This window comes from Corylus avellana, chromosome 2, assembly GCF_965113065.1.
Source record: "Corylus avellana chromosome 2, dhCorAvel1.hap1.2, whole genome shotgun sequence".
Classification (NCBI taxonomy): Eukaryota; Viridiplantae; Streptophyta; class Magnoliopsida; order Fagales; family Betulaceae; genus Corylus; species Corylus avellana.
In genome coordinates this window covers 36,516,547-36,536,136 of record NC_142491.1, presented here as the reverse complement: position 1 = coordinate 36,536,136, position 19,590 = coordinate 36,516,547, and the positions used below count along the sequence as shown (strand labels likewise).

The window sequence follows — 19,590 nt, the reverse complement described above, 5'->3', positions numbered from 1 at the left end:
GTTAAAAATAAAAATAAAAATTAAATAACAGTTTTGCCTCTCTCTTCAGTTTGATACATAATTATTTAAAAATTATAGGAAAGAAAAATTATATATAAACCGTGGGTGGGGTTTTCTTTCATTTCTCAATCTATAAAATGTCCATACTAGTTGATTTAGAGCTTATTTGGGATTATATTGAAAAAGAACGAGATTTTACCTATTGTAAAAGCCAAAAAAAAAAAAAAAAAAAAAAAAAAAAAAAAAAAAATTTAGAAAAAAGCCTTATTTTCAAGCTTATCTCAAAACTGCATTTTGGGTTTTTTTTTAGACCAAAAAACTCAGAAGCACTTTTAAAGTTTTTTTTGGCAAACAAACCCAATTTTGCTTGGCGTAACTTTTTATGTACTAAAAGTATTTTCTAAACTCACTAACGCAATTCCAAACACTTTTTTTTTTTTTTTTTTTTTTAATTTCATCTATAAAATAGGTACGTTTCATTTTCATTTTTTGTGGAATAAAATAATTCTTCACTTTTATATACAGATTTTATATTCATTTTTGTATGCATGCACAAGAAGAGGTATAGTGCCCTATTAATAAAAACATATGGGCAAAAGAATGCGTGCATTTTTATCATTCAAAGAAAGAACGAAAGATTTTCCACGGCCAAGGGAATGTAAATTCTCACATCTCTAAACTGAAATCCACATTTCCAACAAAAGGTAGTTTAAAAGAAATTCACATTCTCTAAAGTATGTAGATTCCTTCCACTTCGATGCAACCAAACGAGGTAACCCACCATCCTCACTAAGCAAATAAGCAAACTCAACACTGATCAATTGGTATGCTTCGTCATTTGCGTCGATGGCATTGGAACACTTAGAAATTTCCAACTATCATACATAGTTGGAAGTTCTGTAATGCTGACGACGCCAACAAAAGTTACAAAACCAAACAACTACAAGCAGCTAGCTTTATAATTATTCAAAAACATGTATCACATTGAGAAATCTTTAAGTTTCAAATTTTTTTTCCAACCAAAAAAGAAGTTATAGTTTTCCCTTTCTCGTGCTTAAAGATGTTAAAATGCTATGAGCTTTCATTACCAAGACATACCTTATGGCCAATGGACTTGATCTGCTTCATAAGAACAGATACTCGGGTATGATTCTGGCCAACCTGGCCGTACAATAGTCTACAACCACCAAAGGCATTCAAGTAAAAGCTACACTGCAAACTGGGAAATAGATAATACAGATACCATAAGCAGCTTCAAGTTATAGGAATAAATACATGCAACTACAATCCCATCAACACCAAACAAAGTACAAATTCAACCAGCATTGTTGATGCACTGTGCTGGAAAACTACAGGAAAGCGGCTGGAATTATCAGCTGCCTGACTGAAGGAAAATTCAGAACCAGAAGAATTACCAAATAAGCAAGAAGATACATATTACTATATCAGATCAGCTCATATTAATATATGCCTGTTATGTTCCAACAACAAATGGAGTTCAACTCATAATATGTCAGAAAAATAGAACATCATAGAGCATGATTACAGGATGAGGTTAATTAAATAACCAGAGTAAACAGAGAACCACCACATGGTAATAGGCATCCACCAGAAAGTAAGTTGTTCCCATGCATGTGCAAGACCAAAGCACACACTGCAAATCAATTTCAAATTTCAAAATCCGGTTTCAAGTAACAGAAAAGAATCATTTCCAGTCACAAGTAAAAGAACAAATACAATATATCCATACATGAAAAAATCTAAAGGGCCAAATTATCGGAAACTTTCATGTATCCAAGCAAAATGTTATTATTCCCCCACATTTTTTATAGTAAGAGGGAAAAAAAAAAGTATATCAACCTATAAGAAAAGAAAGGCTATTGAATGCAGAAGATAAAAAATCCTCTAGTCTGCCAACTTGATCAAGCGGTGAATGGTACTTCTAGCAATCCTATTACTAGGATCAATCTTCAGAACAGTCCTAAGGTCTTCCGCCCCAAGTCTGTACTTCTCCATGCTTTCATACAGGAGCGCACGCTGTACAAGGACAGAAACATTTGCTTCATCATTTTCTAGCACCTGCACAACACAAAGCAGATTAAGTTTATTCTTCAGGAGAATAAGGCGATCAAGAATATAGTGTGGTTTAATCAACTGAAAGAAACCAAGATCCGACTCCCTTGATGGGCATAAAAGCAATGTGGCATTCAGTTGTTTGCATGTAGTTGAACCACACGCCAACATACACCATTTGTTTGATTACCTTTTGAAAATCGGCCATCTACCATTAGTCACATCTAAAGAAAACACCTTGGATCAGGCAAAAGCAAATCTTGATGCTGCCACACATCAGTCCATAGCAGCATCCAGGTTTTGATCAAACGGCAGTGTATTACATATATGAAAAGTCCTGTGTTTATTTGACTAATGCCCTTCATTCAAAGCTACCTCTTCTTTTCTGTCAGTGGTTTAAAATGTTATGACATACTAGCTAGCTTATTCATTGGTTCCTATTTTGAAGCTCTACTACTGTTAGGCCAACAACACAAAAATGCCGGTCCTATGATTCAATAACTCACGTAAAGTCGCAGATTGTCATCTAAGCAAGCAGGAATATATCAAATGCAATAATAAAAATACAACACTTAGATTACCAATCAAAAAAAGAAGAAACTACTGTAATACCTTTGTACAGTCTGCCACAGCCTTCTTATACTGCCCAACCTCTTTGTAACATGACGCCCTGCTCGACAAAACCTCCACACTGGTGGCATCATCACCCGCTTTCTCAAGAAGAACTACAGCCCACGAAAGCCACTTAATGGCATCGGCATATTGACCCTGCTTGTAAGTATCCATCCCCTTGTTTTTCGCCATGGAAGCTGACACCCCAGCAGGAGGGGGTGGAAGCCCTTCAAGCTCAGTCGTGGAACCACCCACATCGTGGTCTCCGATCCCCCCACCACCAAACTCCGATTCGAACCCCCAATCATCAACCTCCGACGTCTGCTGTCCTCCAACAGCACCTCCGGCCGAAGCTGAGGACGACGAGAATAACATGTCCAGCGGATCACCACCAGAGCTCTGAACCACAGTCTCATTCTTAGAACCAAAATCCACACCGGGCATCTCAAAATCGCTCACTTTCGAATTGAAACCCGAATTCACTCCCATAAAATCGTCATTACTTGAGCTAAAACCACTCGAGGGGAATGCAGTTGAGCTGGATTTTGATGCATTCTGGAAAACCCCAAAACCATCATCATTAGCATTAATCTTACTACTTTTACTAGCCGAATTAAGACCACCACCCGATTGTTTCGATCCAAAATCAACCAAAGAAACAAATGGGTCTTTGCTAGAGCTTATCCCAGCCCCACCTCCACCTCCACTACCGACACTTCGCATAGATGGACCTCCAAGATTCGGACCCTTATTACTATTATTATTGTTACCATAACTGCTATTAATACTAGCATTAACCCCACTATTAGCATTAGCATAAGTCCCAAAACTCTCGGAAGATCCCCAATTTCCACCACTTTTAACCGAATTACCGGTTTTCGGCAACGAATCGGCGATATTTCCCATCGAAAACGAGCTCTTCTGGTTCGACGCCGATGATACCGGCGTGGGCGTGGCGTTCTTCAAAGGGACATTGGAATTGCTCTTACCCTGACCGCCCAAGGCCGAGCTGACCAAATCGCCGAACAAATTCGGGTTCTTGTCGACGATTCCGATACCGGTGGTTGAACCGGACGAAGCCCAGCTCTTGCCGAGTATGTCGCCAACCATCGAGGCAGCGGGCCCAGAGGACAAGACCCCCGGTCGGGCCGCCGGCTGGGTCGGCGCCGGCTGGTGGGTCCAGGAGGGCTTGTTAGGCTGCCACGCGGGCTTGGGTTGGGTGGAGGAATAGGAGTACGAGGCGTAGGAAGAGGAGGAGGAGGAGGTCCGGTTTTTCTGGTCATTGAGCGATTTAGGTCGGGAGGATCCGAGACCCAGATCGAAGTCGAAGCTGGATTTGGACTTACCGTAATTGGAATTCATGGTTTTCGATTTTACCACTATTCAGATCGGAGAATAACGCAAATATATTTTAGTTTGCGCTCAGATCTGGCGCTATCGAGAAGCGTACCTGAGAGATCGGAAAAGGCAGAGCTTTGTAGATCACCGGGAGAGACACAGAAACAGAGGGTAATGGTTGGTGATGCCTGAAATGACGCGTTAAGGGCACGAAGACGCCTTCCAGGGATTGACGAGGTTCAGGCCAGGTCTAGCTCTTTGGGATCCCCAACGGATGTGGATGTCTATTTCTGGTAGGATGTAATAAGTGAATAAAAATGGGAATGATAATTTATTTTTATAAGGGTTAAATACCTAATACCCGGAGGTTTACAAACTTTATTTTTATCCTCATGTGATTTCATTTTTATCACAGGAGGTCCTTGTAATTTTGATAAATGATTAAGTTAGTCAATTTGTTAGTTGACAGTTAGAAATTTTACGTGGACTAATCAGATGCTGATACGTGACACCCACTTAATTTTTTTAAATTAAAAAAAAAATGAAAAAAAAATTGGGAGTGGCTCTTGGCCATTTGGGGGTGGCCTGGCCACCCCCATCTGGCTGGATGGGAGTGGCCGAAACCACCCCTAGTGGGTGCTGGGGGTGGCCGAAACCACCCCCAATGGTGGTTGGGGTGGTTTCGGCCACCCCCTTGGCTCCAAGGGGGTGGCTCTGTTGGTGCCCAAGGGGGTGGCCGAGCCACCCCTAGCACCCACTGGGGGTGGTTTCGGCCACCCCTTTGGGCACCAAGGACCACCCCCAAATGGCTAAAAGCCACCCCAATTTTTTTTTTTTTTTGTTTAAATACATTTTTTTAAAAAAATTAAGTAAGTGCCACGTGTCAACATCTGATTGGTTCACGTGAAATTCTTAACGATCAACTAACGGAAGGATTAACTTGGTCATTTATCAAAACCACAAAGACCTCCTGTGATAAAAATGAAACCACATGAGGGTAAAAATAAAGTTTATAAACCCCAAGGGAGTATTAGGTATTTAACCCTTGTTATAATTTTGTTATGTTTTTTTGGTTATATTACTTTTTCTTTTATTTATTGCTATTTTTATTTTTTTCAATTGTAATTTACTTGATTTTTATCTTCCAATGTTGGTAATTTTTATAAGTTGAGAAATGTTAATATATCATATTTTTATTTCACGATTAATAAAAATTGATTTAAGGATTGATTGAGACTATCAAATCAACATTGTTATAAGATAAAAATATAATTTTTAACATTACTCTGGTAAGTTATCAACTTTCGTAAAAATGCTCTAATTTTAAAAGGGTTGAAATAAGAAGAAATTAGAGACTCCGACGATTTGGCTTTGAACATTGCTTATTTAAGCCGAAAGGCCAATCTCCACAAGGGCACAAAGTGGACAAAATTCTCACCTAAATAAAATTATGATGAGAAACACTTTGTTTAATAGTTCTCCCAATTCTTTTAAGCCTACTAAAAAAGATGTATGCTTAAGAAGCACATTACAAATTTATAACTTACTCTAATCCAGCTTGAAAGAAACTTTGTCCCTACAAAGATGTCTTGCCTTCCGCTTTTATACCAGCGACTTCAATTGCTAGAGATCATTAAGCTAGACACATGTTGCTCGAGTTTACATCTCCACCTTCATCTGTAGTGTAGACTCTTTTTTGTTTTTTAGAACAAACAATGCACAGTACTTAATCATCATTGCATTGATTCTCATGTATGTGCCTCAAAATCCAAAAGACCTATCCCCTACTTCCAGAAAAATAAGAAAGTAGAGAAGAAACCCAAAGAGATTATATATACCTTTCCCAGATTCTGCCTGTGAAGGAGAGCAGCTCCACTTCACAAAGCCCCATCCCAGCTATTTAGGGTCTGCTATCTTGTTTTGGCATTTCTCGTTAAATCATAGCCCTCAATGAGTCAATGTCTTCTCACTACCTGGTTCTCTACTTTGATCTGTGTATATAGTTGTCTCCCCAAAAGGAAAGAAGGTCCAGCTCTCACATATACCACAGTTGCAGGGAGATAGAGGCATCCCCTTCATACCTTCCGATCACATTCAGAAAAAAAGCTTATCATCTCACTTGACCCTGCTATGACTAGTATATTGAGAAAAATCAAGTGCCTATTTCATGATCAAATCCTAGACCTCAAGTCACAAGCCCATAAAGAACATAAAGATGACCAATAGCAATAGTTTCACCATTCTTATCAGTCACTCCTTGACAGAACATAAAAATTAAAAATAAAAAAAATAATGATAATAATAATTAGATTATTGTCTCGTTTGGCAACAGCTTTGAAAATACTTTTCTATTTTTAAGACCAAAAACACACTTTTCTCAAAACCATTAATAAACAATTCAAAACACAAGACACTTTTCAAATGTATACCCTACCAAAAACACTTCTTACTTTTTTATCACCTCTAAAACACTTCTTTGAAACAAAACCAAAAAATACTTTTCAAATGTTTCTATGTTTCTAAAGCCAGGATTGCTTAAAGAAAAAAATGAGAGGCCAACCCCATATACCAAATTTGAACTCTATTAGCAGAAGTAGCAATAAAGGACAAACAATATATTCACATTTACAGTCTTCATAAAGATGTTGGATAAAATGCATAAGCTTGTAATGGAACATACGCAACCCAGTCATTATACCTCAAATAAGAAATACGACAGCAAACCTTGATTCAATATTCTAAGTTCAATACATTTTGAATTCTCAGGAATTGTTCCTAACAAATTCTCCTTGGTTCACCGAGTGGTCTCTCCTTCCATCCGAAGCTGAATTCTGGCTATCCATTGATGTTGGCTGCTGTGCAGGCGCTCCCTGATCATGGGCCATGTTCTGTCTTTGCATTCCCTCTCTTCTCTGAACCTGCATCGTTTCCCGGCGCCTATCATACCGTGGCCGAGGCCTGTTCCTACTTGTTTGAGGTCTCATATCAGTATATTGCGGCCTACGGATGACTTTCCCATCAACAAACAAATCCCCTAAAATCAACCCAAGAAAAGAATAAGTAGAAGACAAGAAAATCATGGATTACAAAACAATTGTAATTTCTAATTAAATTAAAGTTTTAAACAGTACTCACCTCCATAATCTTTGTTGGGCACATCATGATATGAATCCGGCAACACCCAAAGAACATCAGCTAACCCTATTCAACCGGAAGAACCCAATCACAAATCCAGCCAATTCAATTAAACACCCACAAAATGAAACCAGAAGAAAGCCTTAAACAACCCCTACAACCTTAATTCCAAAACCTCATAACACCCACTACAATTGATCATGCCGATCCTATAGAGAAAACACAACATTTGAAACGAACAATATATCAAAATGAAACAAAGGCAAACATAAACAAAGGAATATAAAACAGCCCGTATACACTTTGTCAATATGTAGATCCCATCAAACATGCATGCTTCATCAGAATTAAAATAAAAAAAAAAAAAAAAAAAAAAAAAAAAACACCTCAAAGCCTAAAATTTTAAGCACCCATATATCAAAAAATTAAAAACAAACAAATGATTCATAAAACCATCCCTTTCAATTTTTTTTTTTTTTTTTTTTAAGAAAAGAACCATCCCCTTCTAATATAAAACCCTAACCCGTAAACCCTAAACACTTGAAAACCCATAGCAACAAACCAGGCGGATTCTATTAAATACCCAAATTTCATAACAAAAAAATAATTCGTAAATCCAAACCCTTAAATCCTCAGTCCAAAAACCCAGAAAGGATTTACCTTTAACCTTGTAAGAAAGCTCCTCGGAAATCAAAGCTCCAAATCCTGTATATGTCGTCGTACAAACCGAGTATATCTTCTTCTTTGCCTCTTCCTCACTACAACAACCCCACAAAAATCAAACTCATAAAATCAAATTACAAAAATAAAGAAAAGAGAAATCCTTCAAAAGCCGAGTCAAATCAGCACCTTCCCACAACATTGGCTAGGGTTTTGACATAGGCGTCGATCATTTCCTCCTCGGAGGGTTTTGGGTCGGTGGGGAACTCCATGACGATGAGCCAATGCTCGTAGTCACAGCCATCGAGGAGGATCGTCTCCTTGGGGGGTCGGTTGCTCCAGTTGGGAGATGGGTCGTTGAGGGGCGAGTATCCCGGCCCGGAGGTCTTGGGGCGGGTCTGTACTTTGACCGGGTCGGGCGCGAGTCGGTGGGGTTGCTGGTTGATAAGGAGTGCAAAAGCGAAGCGAGAACGAGCAGAGAGTGCAGAAGAAGAAGAAGAAGAAAGGGTTCGATTTAGGAGTGATGCTAGAGTGCGCCGCGCGGTGAAGTACGCCATTGCTGGCTCTCGATGTCTCTGGTTCCCTCTCAGTCTCTCATTGGGGACTCGAATGTTTCGTATTCAGGTTCAGGACGTTGTGACGGTGTCATTCACCTCGTGTCGTTTTTAATTTAATTTTTTTCAAGGGTAAATATATCATAAGTTTTTAACTCAACTCATTAAAATTAAAAATTTTCTTGTTTTTTTGTTTTTTTTTTTTTTTTGTTTTGACAATTCACTCCATGGTTCAATCGAAATGTTAATAAACTCCTTACCGTCAAATTTTTTTAACTGCTGTTAGTCTCAATCAAAATGCATCGTTTTACCTCATTAAAATATATATTTTTTATTTATTTAATTTTAAAATTTAAATCTAAAAATAAAAAAATAAAAAAATAAAAAATAAAATTGAAAGGGTGGTTAGGGGTGGCGCTACCCCCAACTCCTATGGGTTGGCCTAGGGTGGGTTGTAGCCACCCCAAGGGGCATGGGGTGGCTCGAGTTACCCTTTGAGTGGTTTGAGGTAGCCCAGTTTGGGGTGGATGCTCAAGTACATTCGAAGTAGACCGGTGAAAAAAGTCCTCTGTTTCTCACAAAATGAAGATAAATGGAAAGGAGGAGATTAATTTGAGTTCTTTGCCTCTGGAAGCAATGCAATTGCTAATCCAAGTCATAGCTTAACGATAAAATATTTAGATTATAAGAACAAAGAACCTGAGTATCTCACTCACTACATTTGACCTTAAATGATGAGGATGTGATATATTCCAAAGGGTCATTCAGAGAAAAATGCAAGAACACCCTAAAGTTTTTTGTATCACCCCATAGAATTATAGATAAAATAAAATCATATCTTTCTGAAAAGTATGATATAAATCACAGCATAGAGAAGATAGGTGAAACAAGATCTATAAGGATGTGCTATATCAAGAAAATATAGATATTTTCTAGAGAGTCCCTGACAAGAAGATGTCAACAATCATAACTCTAGCAGCCAACTTTTGTATATCATCATCTAGAATGAAAGCTAAAACCATATCTTTCTAAAGATATGTACAATTTATGGTATAAATATTTGTGGTATTATCCGAGAATGATTAGTTAAGTTAGAATTGGAGTTTCTTGAAATCACTTATAAAACTCATTCGTACCTCTTAGGAATCAAAGTGGTACTTAGCACTCATACAACTCCTTCGCAATCCACCCACCCACTATGAGATTAAGTTTCCAGTGTGTCAGGGTAATCATGTGCATAAGAAAGAATAGTGAAAGCAAACCAACCTAAAATGAATGTCAATTTATGTTGGAAGTCCCATATTGCCTGGGTATTAAGGAGATGGGCTATTTATAAGGTTGAGGGGAAACCTCAACTCTTGAGCTAACTTTTGGGTTGAGTTAGGTCCAAGACCCATTTCTAATATGGTATCAGAGCCTAACCCAATTAATTGGCTATGGCCCACCATCACCCATTGTCGCACGTGTTGGTTTGGATGTCCTCCCACCACACATGAGGGGGCGTGTTGGAAGTCCCACATTGCCTGGGTATTAAGGAGATGGGCCATTTATAAGGTTGAGGGAAAACCTCAACTCTTGAGCTAGCTTTTGGGTTGAGTTAGGCCCAAGACCCATTCATCATTTGTCATAACGTGGATGATTCTGATGACGACCATGAGGATGAGTTCGAAGATGAAGGGGATCAAGCTTCATTGAACGGTGAGGGCAGGTTCGTGCCAAGGGGAGAAAGACATGGTAGAGGTTTCCGAAGAGGTCCTAGATGGCAAAATGGGATGACAGAAACCTAGGAAACATCAAAATGAAGATACCATCTTTCCAAGGGAAAAACGATCCTGAAGCATACTTGGAATAGGAGAAGAAGGTGGAGTTGATTTTTGAGTGCCACAACTACTCCGAGGAGAAAAAGGTAAAACTCGCTGTCATTGAGTTTACTGACTATGCTATTATTTGGTGGGATTAATTTGTGATGAACAGAAGGACAAACCATGAGAGGCCTATTGAGACGTGGGAGGAAATGAAGGCTATCATGAGGCGGCAGTTTGTCCCTAGTCACTACTATAGGGACTTGTATCAAAAAATTACAAAGTCTACTCAAGGCTATAGGAGCGTGGATGACTACCACAAGGAGATGGAGATCGCCATGATTCGAGCTAATGTAGAGGAGGATAGAGAAGCTACCATGGCGAGGTTTTTGAATGGGTTGAATCGGGACATTGCCAACGTGGTGGAGTTGCAACACTACGTGGAGTTGGAGGACATGGTGCACATGGCAATAAAGGTGGAACGACAACTTTAAAGGAAAGGAACTCGGTCATTTCAAAATCAGGGCTCCTCTACTTCATGGAGGTCCAATGGGAGGAAAGACGAATTGGCTATTTTTAAGTCCAAAACCGAACCACCAAAAAGGAGAGATGATGTCCCCGGTGTCAACAAAGGTAAAACCGAATCCCAAACTCGCAATCGTGATATTAAGTGTTTTCGTTGTTTGGGAGTAGGTCACATAGCTTCACAATGCCCAAATAAGAGGACCATGATAGCATGTGTTGATGGAGAGGTGGAAACCGAAAGCGAGGGCGATGATGATGAAATGCCATCTCTTGAGGACGCTTTTGAAGATGATGTGGAGTATCCGGTGGAGGGTGAATCACTTGTGGCTAGGCGTGCTTTAAGTGCCCAAGTCAAAAAGGATGACATGGAACAACAAAGGGAGAACATTTTTCATACTATATGCCACATCAACAACAAGGTATGTAGTATGATCATTGATGGGAGAAATTGTACTAATGTGGCTAGCACTACTTTAGTTGAAAAATGGAATTTACCTACCTTGAAACACTCTAGGCCATATAAGTTGTAGTGGTTGAATGATTGTGGGGAGGTTAAGGTAAATAAGCAAGTGCTAGTTTCTTTTTCGATTGGGAAGTACAAGGATGAAGTACTTTGTGATGTTGTTCCAATGCATGCGGGTCACATATTATTGGGTAGGCCGTGGCAATTTGATAGGAAGGTTACCCATGATGGGTTCAAGAATAGGCATTCTTTTGTGAAAGACAATAAAGCCATTACTCTTGTACCGTTGACTCCAAGCAGGGACGGAGCCAAGTTCTATGATGGGCAGGGGCCGAGGTATATATATATATAACTTAAATGAAAAATATATTAAAATTGAAGATCAAATTAATATATTAAAAAAAAAAATAGCATCAATTCAGTTTTAACAAAAAAACAAACAAGAGAAAAGATACATAAATATTTGTTTCATAATAGATTTCAAATTTCAGCTCAAACACCTATCAAAATGGAATCTTTCGTTTTTTCATATCACGAAAATCATCTATAATTGAATCTGTACTAAATGTCGCAGCAATTTTCTCTTTCGATGTACAACATTAGAGAATTCGTCAGAAACTCATCTTCAATTTTGTTGCGAAGTCTAGTTTTGACAATATTCATAGCTGAAAATGCTCGTTCTGTAGTTGCGGTAGAAACGGGAAGAGTAAGCACAAGTACAACAACTCGAAAAACAAGTTGGTAGATAGCTGATTTTCCGGTTCTAACCAACCATTGGCACAATTCAGAAATATTTGACAATCCTTGAAAACTTAAATGTTGAACTACATTATGCTCATAATGGTGAAGTTCTAATTCCAACTGTTCTTTTTCGAGATCAATAAAGTCTTGCGGATAAAACTTGTTTATCAACTAACAAATATCATCAATTCTAAAAGATTCATGGGCAACTTGAGGATCAAGAGCTGAGGCAAGAATAAGCAACTCTACTGCATGCTCACTGAACCGGCGATTTAATTCTTGCAACTGAGAATCTCTTGCGGCACAAAAAATATACACTCGATAATGTTGCTCAATTGTAGAGTCGGTTTGTTGGTGGCGAGCACGACCTCATCTCTCAACATAACGAGCATTTATATCTGGAACAACTATGTTGTGTTTCTTGCAAAGTGACTTCACAATGTCAAGTAAAACATCCCATTTATCATCTTTATATTGTTGGATAAGTGCTTTAGTGGATGAAACAAGCTGCATGGCACTTAAAATATCTTGAGATTTGGATTGTAATGCTTGACATAGCTTATCGGTAATTTGTAAGAATTCAATATATATTAAATGCTAATTAACAATAACATTAGCAGCGGAAATAGTTTAATATATATGTACCTCCGGCCATTGCTTTGCTTAAGCGGCTTGAAGAACAACTCCACAGCAACCAAACTAAAACTAAAAATATTGAGAGGTTCTCTGACCTATGCCTACCAGTGAGTGCCAATTGATGGAATACATAGGCCTTATTTATAGGTAGGTCAGGGGACCCTCAATTAGAGTTGTTACCTTAATTATTCCTCCCATCAAGGAATAAAAATCAAATCAATACAGCTAATTGATTCCACAAAAGTAAAATCTTTAATGAAATCAAATACTTGTTCCACAAGAATTAAATCAGTGCTTTAATTCAGAATATTTGATTGAAATCAAATACTTGTTCCACAAGAATTAAATCAGAAATTTAGTTCAGAATATTTGATTTACACAATAAGCTTTAATTGGAATAAATTATTGAACACCGTAATTTTATAATTACAATAATATATGTGACATAAGGGGACATACTTTAAATGGAATTTCTTACATTCTCCCACTTGGCCCTTATGACACATAAATTCTTTATGGTGTTCAATTCTATGATATGGCCAATACTTTATTTATTCCAACCATTCATGGAATCCTCCCACTCATTCAAGGAATACTACACACGAATCATGGCGGTAAAGCTTTTATATGATAAGCCGTTCCTTCCATGTATCACAATGTCTAATACATCCCTAAATGAGTACTCTATGGATAACGTATTTTATGAACGAACTTCCTATAAGTCATTCGGGTCCAAACTTAATTTTATCCCCATGGATAAGGTAATAAATGTGCACAAAACTTTATTAAAATAACATGATGTCTATAGACTGAATAGAAAGAACTAAGTACAAAATGAATCAATGAGCCCCATATGCTCCACATGACTTTTAAACTGCTTTACCGGTAAACCTTTAGTCATGGGATCCGCAATCATCAGTTCAGTACTAATATGCTCAATGAATACTTCATTCCTTTTAATGTTCTCTCTCACACGAAGGTACTTGATGTCGATATGCTTACTTCTGCTTCCACTTTTATTATTCTTAGAGAAGAAAATGGCAGCACGATTATCGCAGAAGATCTTGATTGGTCTCGCTATAAAATCGACAACCTTGAGACCACTGACAAAATTTCTCAACCATAATGCCTGTGTAGTGGCTTCATAGCATGCAATAAATTATGCTTCCATTGTAGATGTAGCAATTATAGTCTGCTTGCTGCTTCTCCAAGATATAGCCCCTCCAGCAAGAAGAAAGATATATCCTGAAGTAGACTTCCTGCTATCCACACATCCAGCAAAATCTGAATCTGAATATCCAACCACCTCCAAATGGTCAGTGTGTCTGTATGTCAGACTGTAGTCCTTGGTTCCTTGCAAATACCGCATCACTTTCTTTGCAGCTTTCCAATGTTCCAATCCTGGGTTGCTTTGATATCGACCCAACATTCCAACTGCCATTGCAATGTCAGGTCTAGTACAAACCTGTGCATATAATAGGCTACCAACTGCAGATGCATATGGGATACTTTTCATCTGTTCTTGTTCCAATGCATTATGGGGATACTGATTATTATTGAATTTATCCCCTTTAATGATAGGTGCTATAGAAGTTGAACATTTCTTCATTCTGAATCTCTCTAAAACCTTTTCAATGTTAGCCTTCTGAGACAATCTCAATATTCTTTGATTTCTGTCTCTGTGAATCTTTATGCCAATGACATATGAGGCTTCACCCAAATCTTTCATTTCAAAGTTTTGAGAGAGGAACTGTTTGCTTTCTTGTAGCAAATCTAAATCATTACTTGCAAGCAAGATATCATCTACATATAGGACTAAGAAAATAACTTTGCTCCCACTGACCTTAAGGTATATGCACTGATCAACAAAGTTCTCAACAAAACCATATGAGGTAATAACTTTGTGAAATTTGATATACCATTGGCGGGAGGCTTGTTTTAGCCCATAAATAGATTTCCTTAATTTGCAAGCCTTCTGACTGTTATCATCAAATCCTTCAGGTTGTTTCATGTATACCTCTTCTTCGAGATCCCCATTTAAAAAAGCTGTTTTCACATCCATTTGATGTAGCTCTAGATCAAAGTGAGCTACTAATGCCATGATTATTCTAAATGAATCCTTCTTTGATACTGGAGAGAAGGTTTCATGATAATCAATGCCTTCCTTCTGAGTAAATCCCTTGGCCACAAGTCTAGCTTTATACCGTTCAACTTTACCAGAAGCATCTGTTTTGGTTTTGTAAACCCATTTGCAGTCTACGGCTACAGCTCCCTCTGGTAAGTCAACGAGATCCCAGACTTGATTTTTAGCCATGGATTCCATCTCTTCCTTCATGGCATTGAACCAAAATGTGGAGTTATCTCCACTCATGGCTTGTGAAAATGATTTTGGATCATCTTTAGGCCCAATGTCAAAATCAGACTCTTGGAGGTATACAACATAATCACTAGGGATTGCTGGTCTACATATTCTAGAGGATCTTCTTAATCCTACTTCCTCCCCATTTGGAAGAGGTTGAGTAGGCTCATTCAGAACTTGTTCCTCAGGAGTTGGCTGATCTGAAATTGATTGTGGTTCAAGGAAATCATTTTGATTTTCCTTAAGCACAATCAAACGTCCTTCATGTGAAGGAGTTTCAGTCAACTCTCGTGCTTCCTCTAATTCAACCTTTCGAGGATGAGCACTCCCACAAGGTTCAATATCCTCTATAAATTTTGCATTTATAGACTCAACAATTCTAGGACTATGCGAAGGACAGTAAAACCTAAATCCCTTGGAGTTAACTGTATAGCCCATAAAAAATCCGCTGGTTGTCCTTAGGTCTAATTTCTTTAGACTTGGATTGTAAATCCTCACTTCAGCAGGACAACCCCATATGTGTAAATGATTTAAACTTGGTTTCCACCCATTCCATAATTCAAAAGGTGTCTTGGGGACAGCCTTGGATGGAACCCTGTTTAAAACATACACAGCAGTTTTTAAGGCTTCACTCCATAAAAATAAAGGGAGATGAGAATTACTCAGCATGCTCCTAACCATGTCCATAAGTGTACGATTCCTTCTTTCTGCTACACCATTTTGTTGTGGTGTGCCAGGTATCGTGTATTGAGCCACAATACCTTCCTCTTCAAGAAATTTCGCAAATGGACCTATCATTTGTCCCTTTTCTGTGTACCTACCATAGTACTCTCCGCTTCTATCAGATCTTACGATCTTGATTTTCTTTTCCTTTTGTTTCTCTACTTCTACCTTATAGGTCTGGAAAGCATTTAATGCTTCAGCCTTATCATTTAGAAGATAGAGATACATAAACCTTGTATGGTCATCAATAGAAGATATGAAATATCTTTGACCATTTAGGCAGGGAGTAGGAAAAGGTCCACAAATATCAGTGTGTATGATCTCAAGAATCTCAGTACTCCTTTTGGCACCTTTAGTGGTCTTGGTGGTTTGCTTTCCCTTTATGCAATCCACACAAGTACCAAAGTTTGTAAAGTCAAGAGTTTTTAAAACTCCATCATTCACTAACCTTTTAATTCTCTCTATGGAGATATGTCCTAATCTCCTATGCCATAACAAAGCGGAGTTTTGATCCATTAGACTCCTCTTTATGCCAACATCAGTATGCAATGATAAATAAGTGTTTTCAAAATTGGGATCTAGATCAATTTTGAATAAACCATCAACTTTTATTCCACCACCAATTAATTGTTCACCTTTAAAAATACTAAAAGTTGAATTGATAAACCAAAATCCAAAACCAACAACATCCAATTTGGAAACAAAAATTAAATTTCTAGAAAATTCTGGAATAAAAAATACATTTTCAAGGTCTAAAACATATCCAGTTTTCAAAATTGTTCCTCAACTGCCTTAATGAATGCCTTAGCCTTAGTGCATTCAGGGATGGAACCCCTAATGCCCTTAGAGACATGAGATTTCATGAACATTAGACTTAAGCGATTTGATCGCTCCCACCGTTCATGTTTAACAATCTCTTGTGGCGTACTTTCCTTCGTGAGGGCGGGTGGTTCGTCCACACGGAGCGCCAAGTCAAGCTCCAAACACCCCAATGTGAAAAATAAATTTTCTTTCCAGTCAGAAAAATTGTTACCATTAAGCATTGGAACATGAAAAGTTCCATCCATTAAAGCAGTAGGAATAGCTGCAATAACCAAGGAAAATACTTTAATGCTATGAAATAACTTTATTTAAATTAACCAATGTTAACTTAATAGTAAATTTCAACCTACCTGTGGGCAAATGATGCATCACGCATGAAATTTACTCTTTATTAATAAGACTAATAAATTTAGCATTAATAAATAAAATTTTCCGTACCTGTGGGCCTAAGAGAAATTTTATTTTTAATGTTAAATTTACTATCTTATTCTAATTAATTCATAGAAATAAAAACGTCCCTGTGGGGATTGGCAAATTAAATTTATGAATTAATTACAACATGATGTTAATTTTCCATATGAAGTTCACATATATGATCTTGATGCAATTATCATCATAAAATCGGGATGTTGTGGCTCTCCCAAAAATTATTATGATAATCACGACTTCATTAACATCATTAACTGTATAGATGCCAAAATAAAGTTCCCAAGAATAAAAGACAAAACCATCATGTTAGTGGGTAAATAGTATTTTTTCAAAGTACAACCGGATAGTGTCCCAGCTAAGTGAGGGGGCGCACAACGGCACACTGAAGTCCCAAGACTTGCCTTGCCAGAGCTTTCCGATTGCAATTTTGGATAGTACCATAAACATTCACCAACACATGAGATTTTGTTAATTATTCTCAGGTCCAGGCATCAAACAATTTATATTTAAACAATTATTAAATATATCCTTAAGTTCAAGTATTAAAGAAACAAATACTGAAAAACATAACATAAATATAAATGTAACATTAAAGCTTAATAAACTGAATAGCCAAATGGTCTTGAACTGACCTTTGGCCCTTTATACCTTATGAGCCCAAGTTCGAAATCCACCTGAGGCCCTCCCTTTTTTAAAAAAAAAAATCCGGATGGGCCAGCTACTTTAAACCAAGTTGGGCTACTGGAATGGGCTAGCTGATCCGAGTTGGGCTTCTGGGTCAGCCCACTTAATGACCCAGGTTTTTTTTTTTTTTTTTTTTTTTTTGAATCAGGCCAAAACGGGTTGAAAACCCTACCCGAATAACAAGACCCCAAACCCGAAACCTAGCCCCTTTAACCGCCGCCTTTCCCCTTTCCCCATTCTCCAGCCACCGGCGCCGGTTCCTTGATGCGCCGGCCAAAACAGCAGGCACCCCGTGTGGGGCTGCCGGCCGTTTTTTTTTTTTTTTTTGTGGGTAGCTCAGTGAAATGGCCACCGTTCCAGCCAAAAATCGGCAGCCCGTGTGGGTGCTGTTTCTGCCCATCACAGGCGGCCCCTTATGGGGCTTCCTCCGTCAGCAGCTCACCTTATGCGGCCAATGCCGCTGCTGTGGGAGGGGGATACCGGTGCTGCAAATGGGGAAAGATCGGCACTGCAGGTGGGGGGCGTTTCTGTAGCTTGTCTCCAGTAAATTCTAATCGAAAGTGACCCAGAGGAAAGTGAAGGACCAAGGGTCCTGATCACCCATTGGCCCCACACGTTTTGTTTTAAGAAACAATACCACATGAGCAATTTGGTCAAAACAAATAAAACATATATATACGTGGGTTTCATGGTGGTTGAGAACAAATGGTTCTCAGTTTCAATAACCGTGGGTCTGAGTTTTGTTTCGATAATCACAAAAATAAAAAAACAAAATAAAATATTATCGAAACAAAAATAAAATATCAACAGCAGACATATTAAAACTAGACTAAGCAAATATGGCCTGGAAAAGGCTCTGATACCACATGTAAGAATTCAATATATATTAAATGATAATTAACAATAACATTAGCAGCGGAAATAGTTTAATATATATGTACCTCCGGCCATTGCTTTGCTTAAGCGGCTTGAAGAACAACTCCACAGCAACCAAACTAAAACTAAAAATATTGAGAGGTTCTTCTGACCTATGCCTACCAGTGAGTGCCAATTGATGGAATACACAGGCCTTATTTATAGGTAGGTCAGGGGACCCTCAATTAGAGCTGTTACCTTAATTATTCCTCCCATCAAGGAATAAAAATCAAATCAATACAGCTAATTGATTCCACAAAAATAAAATCTTTAATGAAATCAAATACTTGTTCCACAAGAATTAAATCAGTGCTTTAATTCAGAATATTTGATTGAAATCAAATATTTGTTCCACAAGAATTAAATCAGAAATTTAATTCAGAATATTTGATTTACACAATAAGCTTTAATTGGAATAAATTATTGAACACCGTAATTTTATAATTACAATAATATATGTGACATAAAGGGACATACTTTAAATGTAATTTCTTACATAATTTGCATAGTTTCTTTCATGAGATGTAAGATGAATACAAATTCAAATGAACTCATTACCTGATGAACTGAATCTGCTTCTGCTCGTTGGGAAGAAGTAGTTCCCATATCAATGAGTTTAACAATAACTTCATAAGCTGTACTAAAAATTTTGATCAAGCTAGAAACTGATCTCAAGTGAGAACTTTAATGAGTATCTCCAGCCCGTTGTAAAGTACTAATTTGATTAAGTCCCCTTCTAGTCTCAATCTCATCAATTTCAATCAAGTAAGCAAATTCAGCAGCTTGGGCAACCTGTAAATCTTCAAATCTATTGCATGATGCACAAACAATATTGACAATAGAACTCAAATTAGTAAAAAATTGATGAATTGGAATAACTTCTTTTGATGCCGCCACTAATGCCAATTGCAAACGATGTGCGAAACAATGAATGTAGTAGGCATATGGACAATCATTTGAAATCAAAGCTTGCAACCCATTCCACCCACCTCGCATGTTACTTGCACCATCATATCCTTGCCCTCGAATGTTTTGAATGTCTAGCATATGTTTAGCCAATACAGAATATATACCTTTTTTTAGGATTAATGCCACAATATCAAAGACATGAACAAGCCC

At 37.9% G+C, this 19,590-nt stretch overlaps 2 protein-coding genes and 1 pseudogene across 2 annotated transcripts; all 3 read right to left on the bottom strand.

The window, feature by feature from the left end:
• Positions 1–1,616: 1,616 nt before the first annotated feature.
• Positions 1,617–4,314, bottom strand: LOC132167892 (Tetratricopeptide repeat (TPR)-like superfamily protein). Its single transcript, XM_059578931.2, has 2 exons — positions 2,686–4,314; positions 1,617–2,079 (listed from the first exon to the last, which is right to left on the bottom strand). Exons 1-2 carry the CDS (start codon positions 4,045–4,047, stop codon positions 1,906–1,908), a joined length of 1,536 nt encoding a protein of 511 aa, XP_059434914.2. The 5' UTR covers positions 4,048–4,314; the 3' UTR covers positions 1,617–1,905.
• Positions 4,315–6,589: 2,275 nt separating this feature from the next.
• Positions 6,590–8,463, bottom strand: MORF3 (plastid developmental protein DAG). The gene is made up of 4 exons (XM_059601672.2): positions 8,008–8,463; positions 7,819–7,916; positions 7,159–7,224; positions 6,590–7,057 (listed from the first exon to the last, which is right to left on the bottom strand). The coding sequence occupies exons 1-4, from the start codon at positions 8,373–8,375 to the stop codon at positions 6,786–6,788; spliced, it is 804 nt and encodes a 267-aa protein (XP_059457655.2). The 5' UTR covers positions 8,376–8,463; the 3' UTR covers positions 6,590–6,785.
• A 3,202-nt stretch (positions 8,464–11,665) lies between these two features.
• LOC132184317 (uncharacterized) overlaps positions 11,666–19,590 on the bottom strand; it is an 8,978-nt pseudogene continuing 1,053 nt past the window's right edge.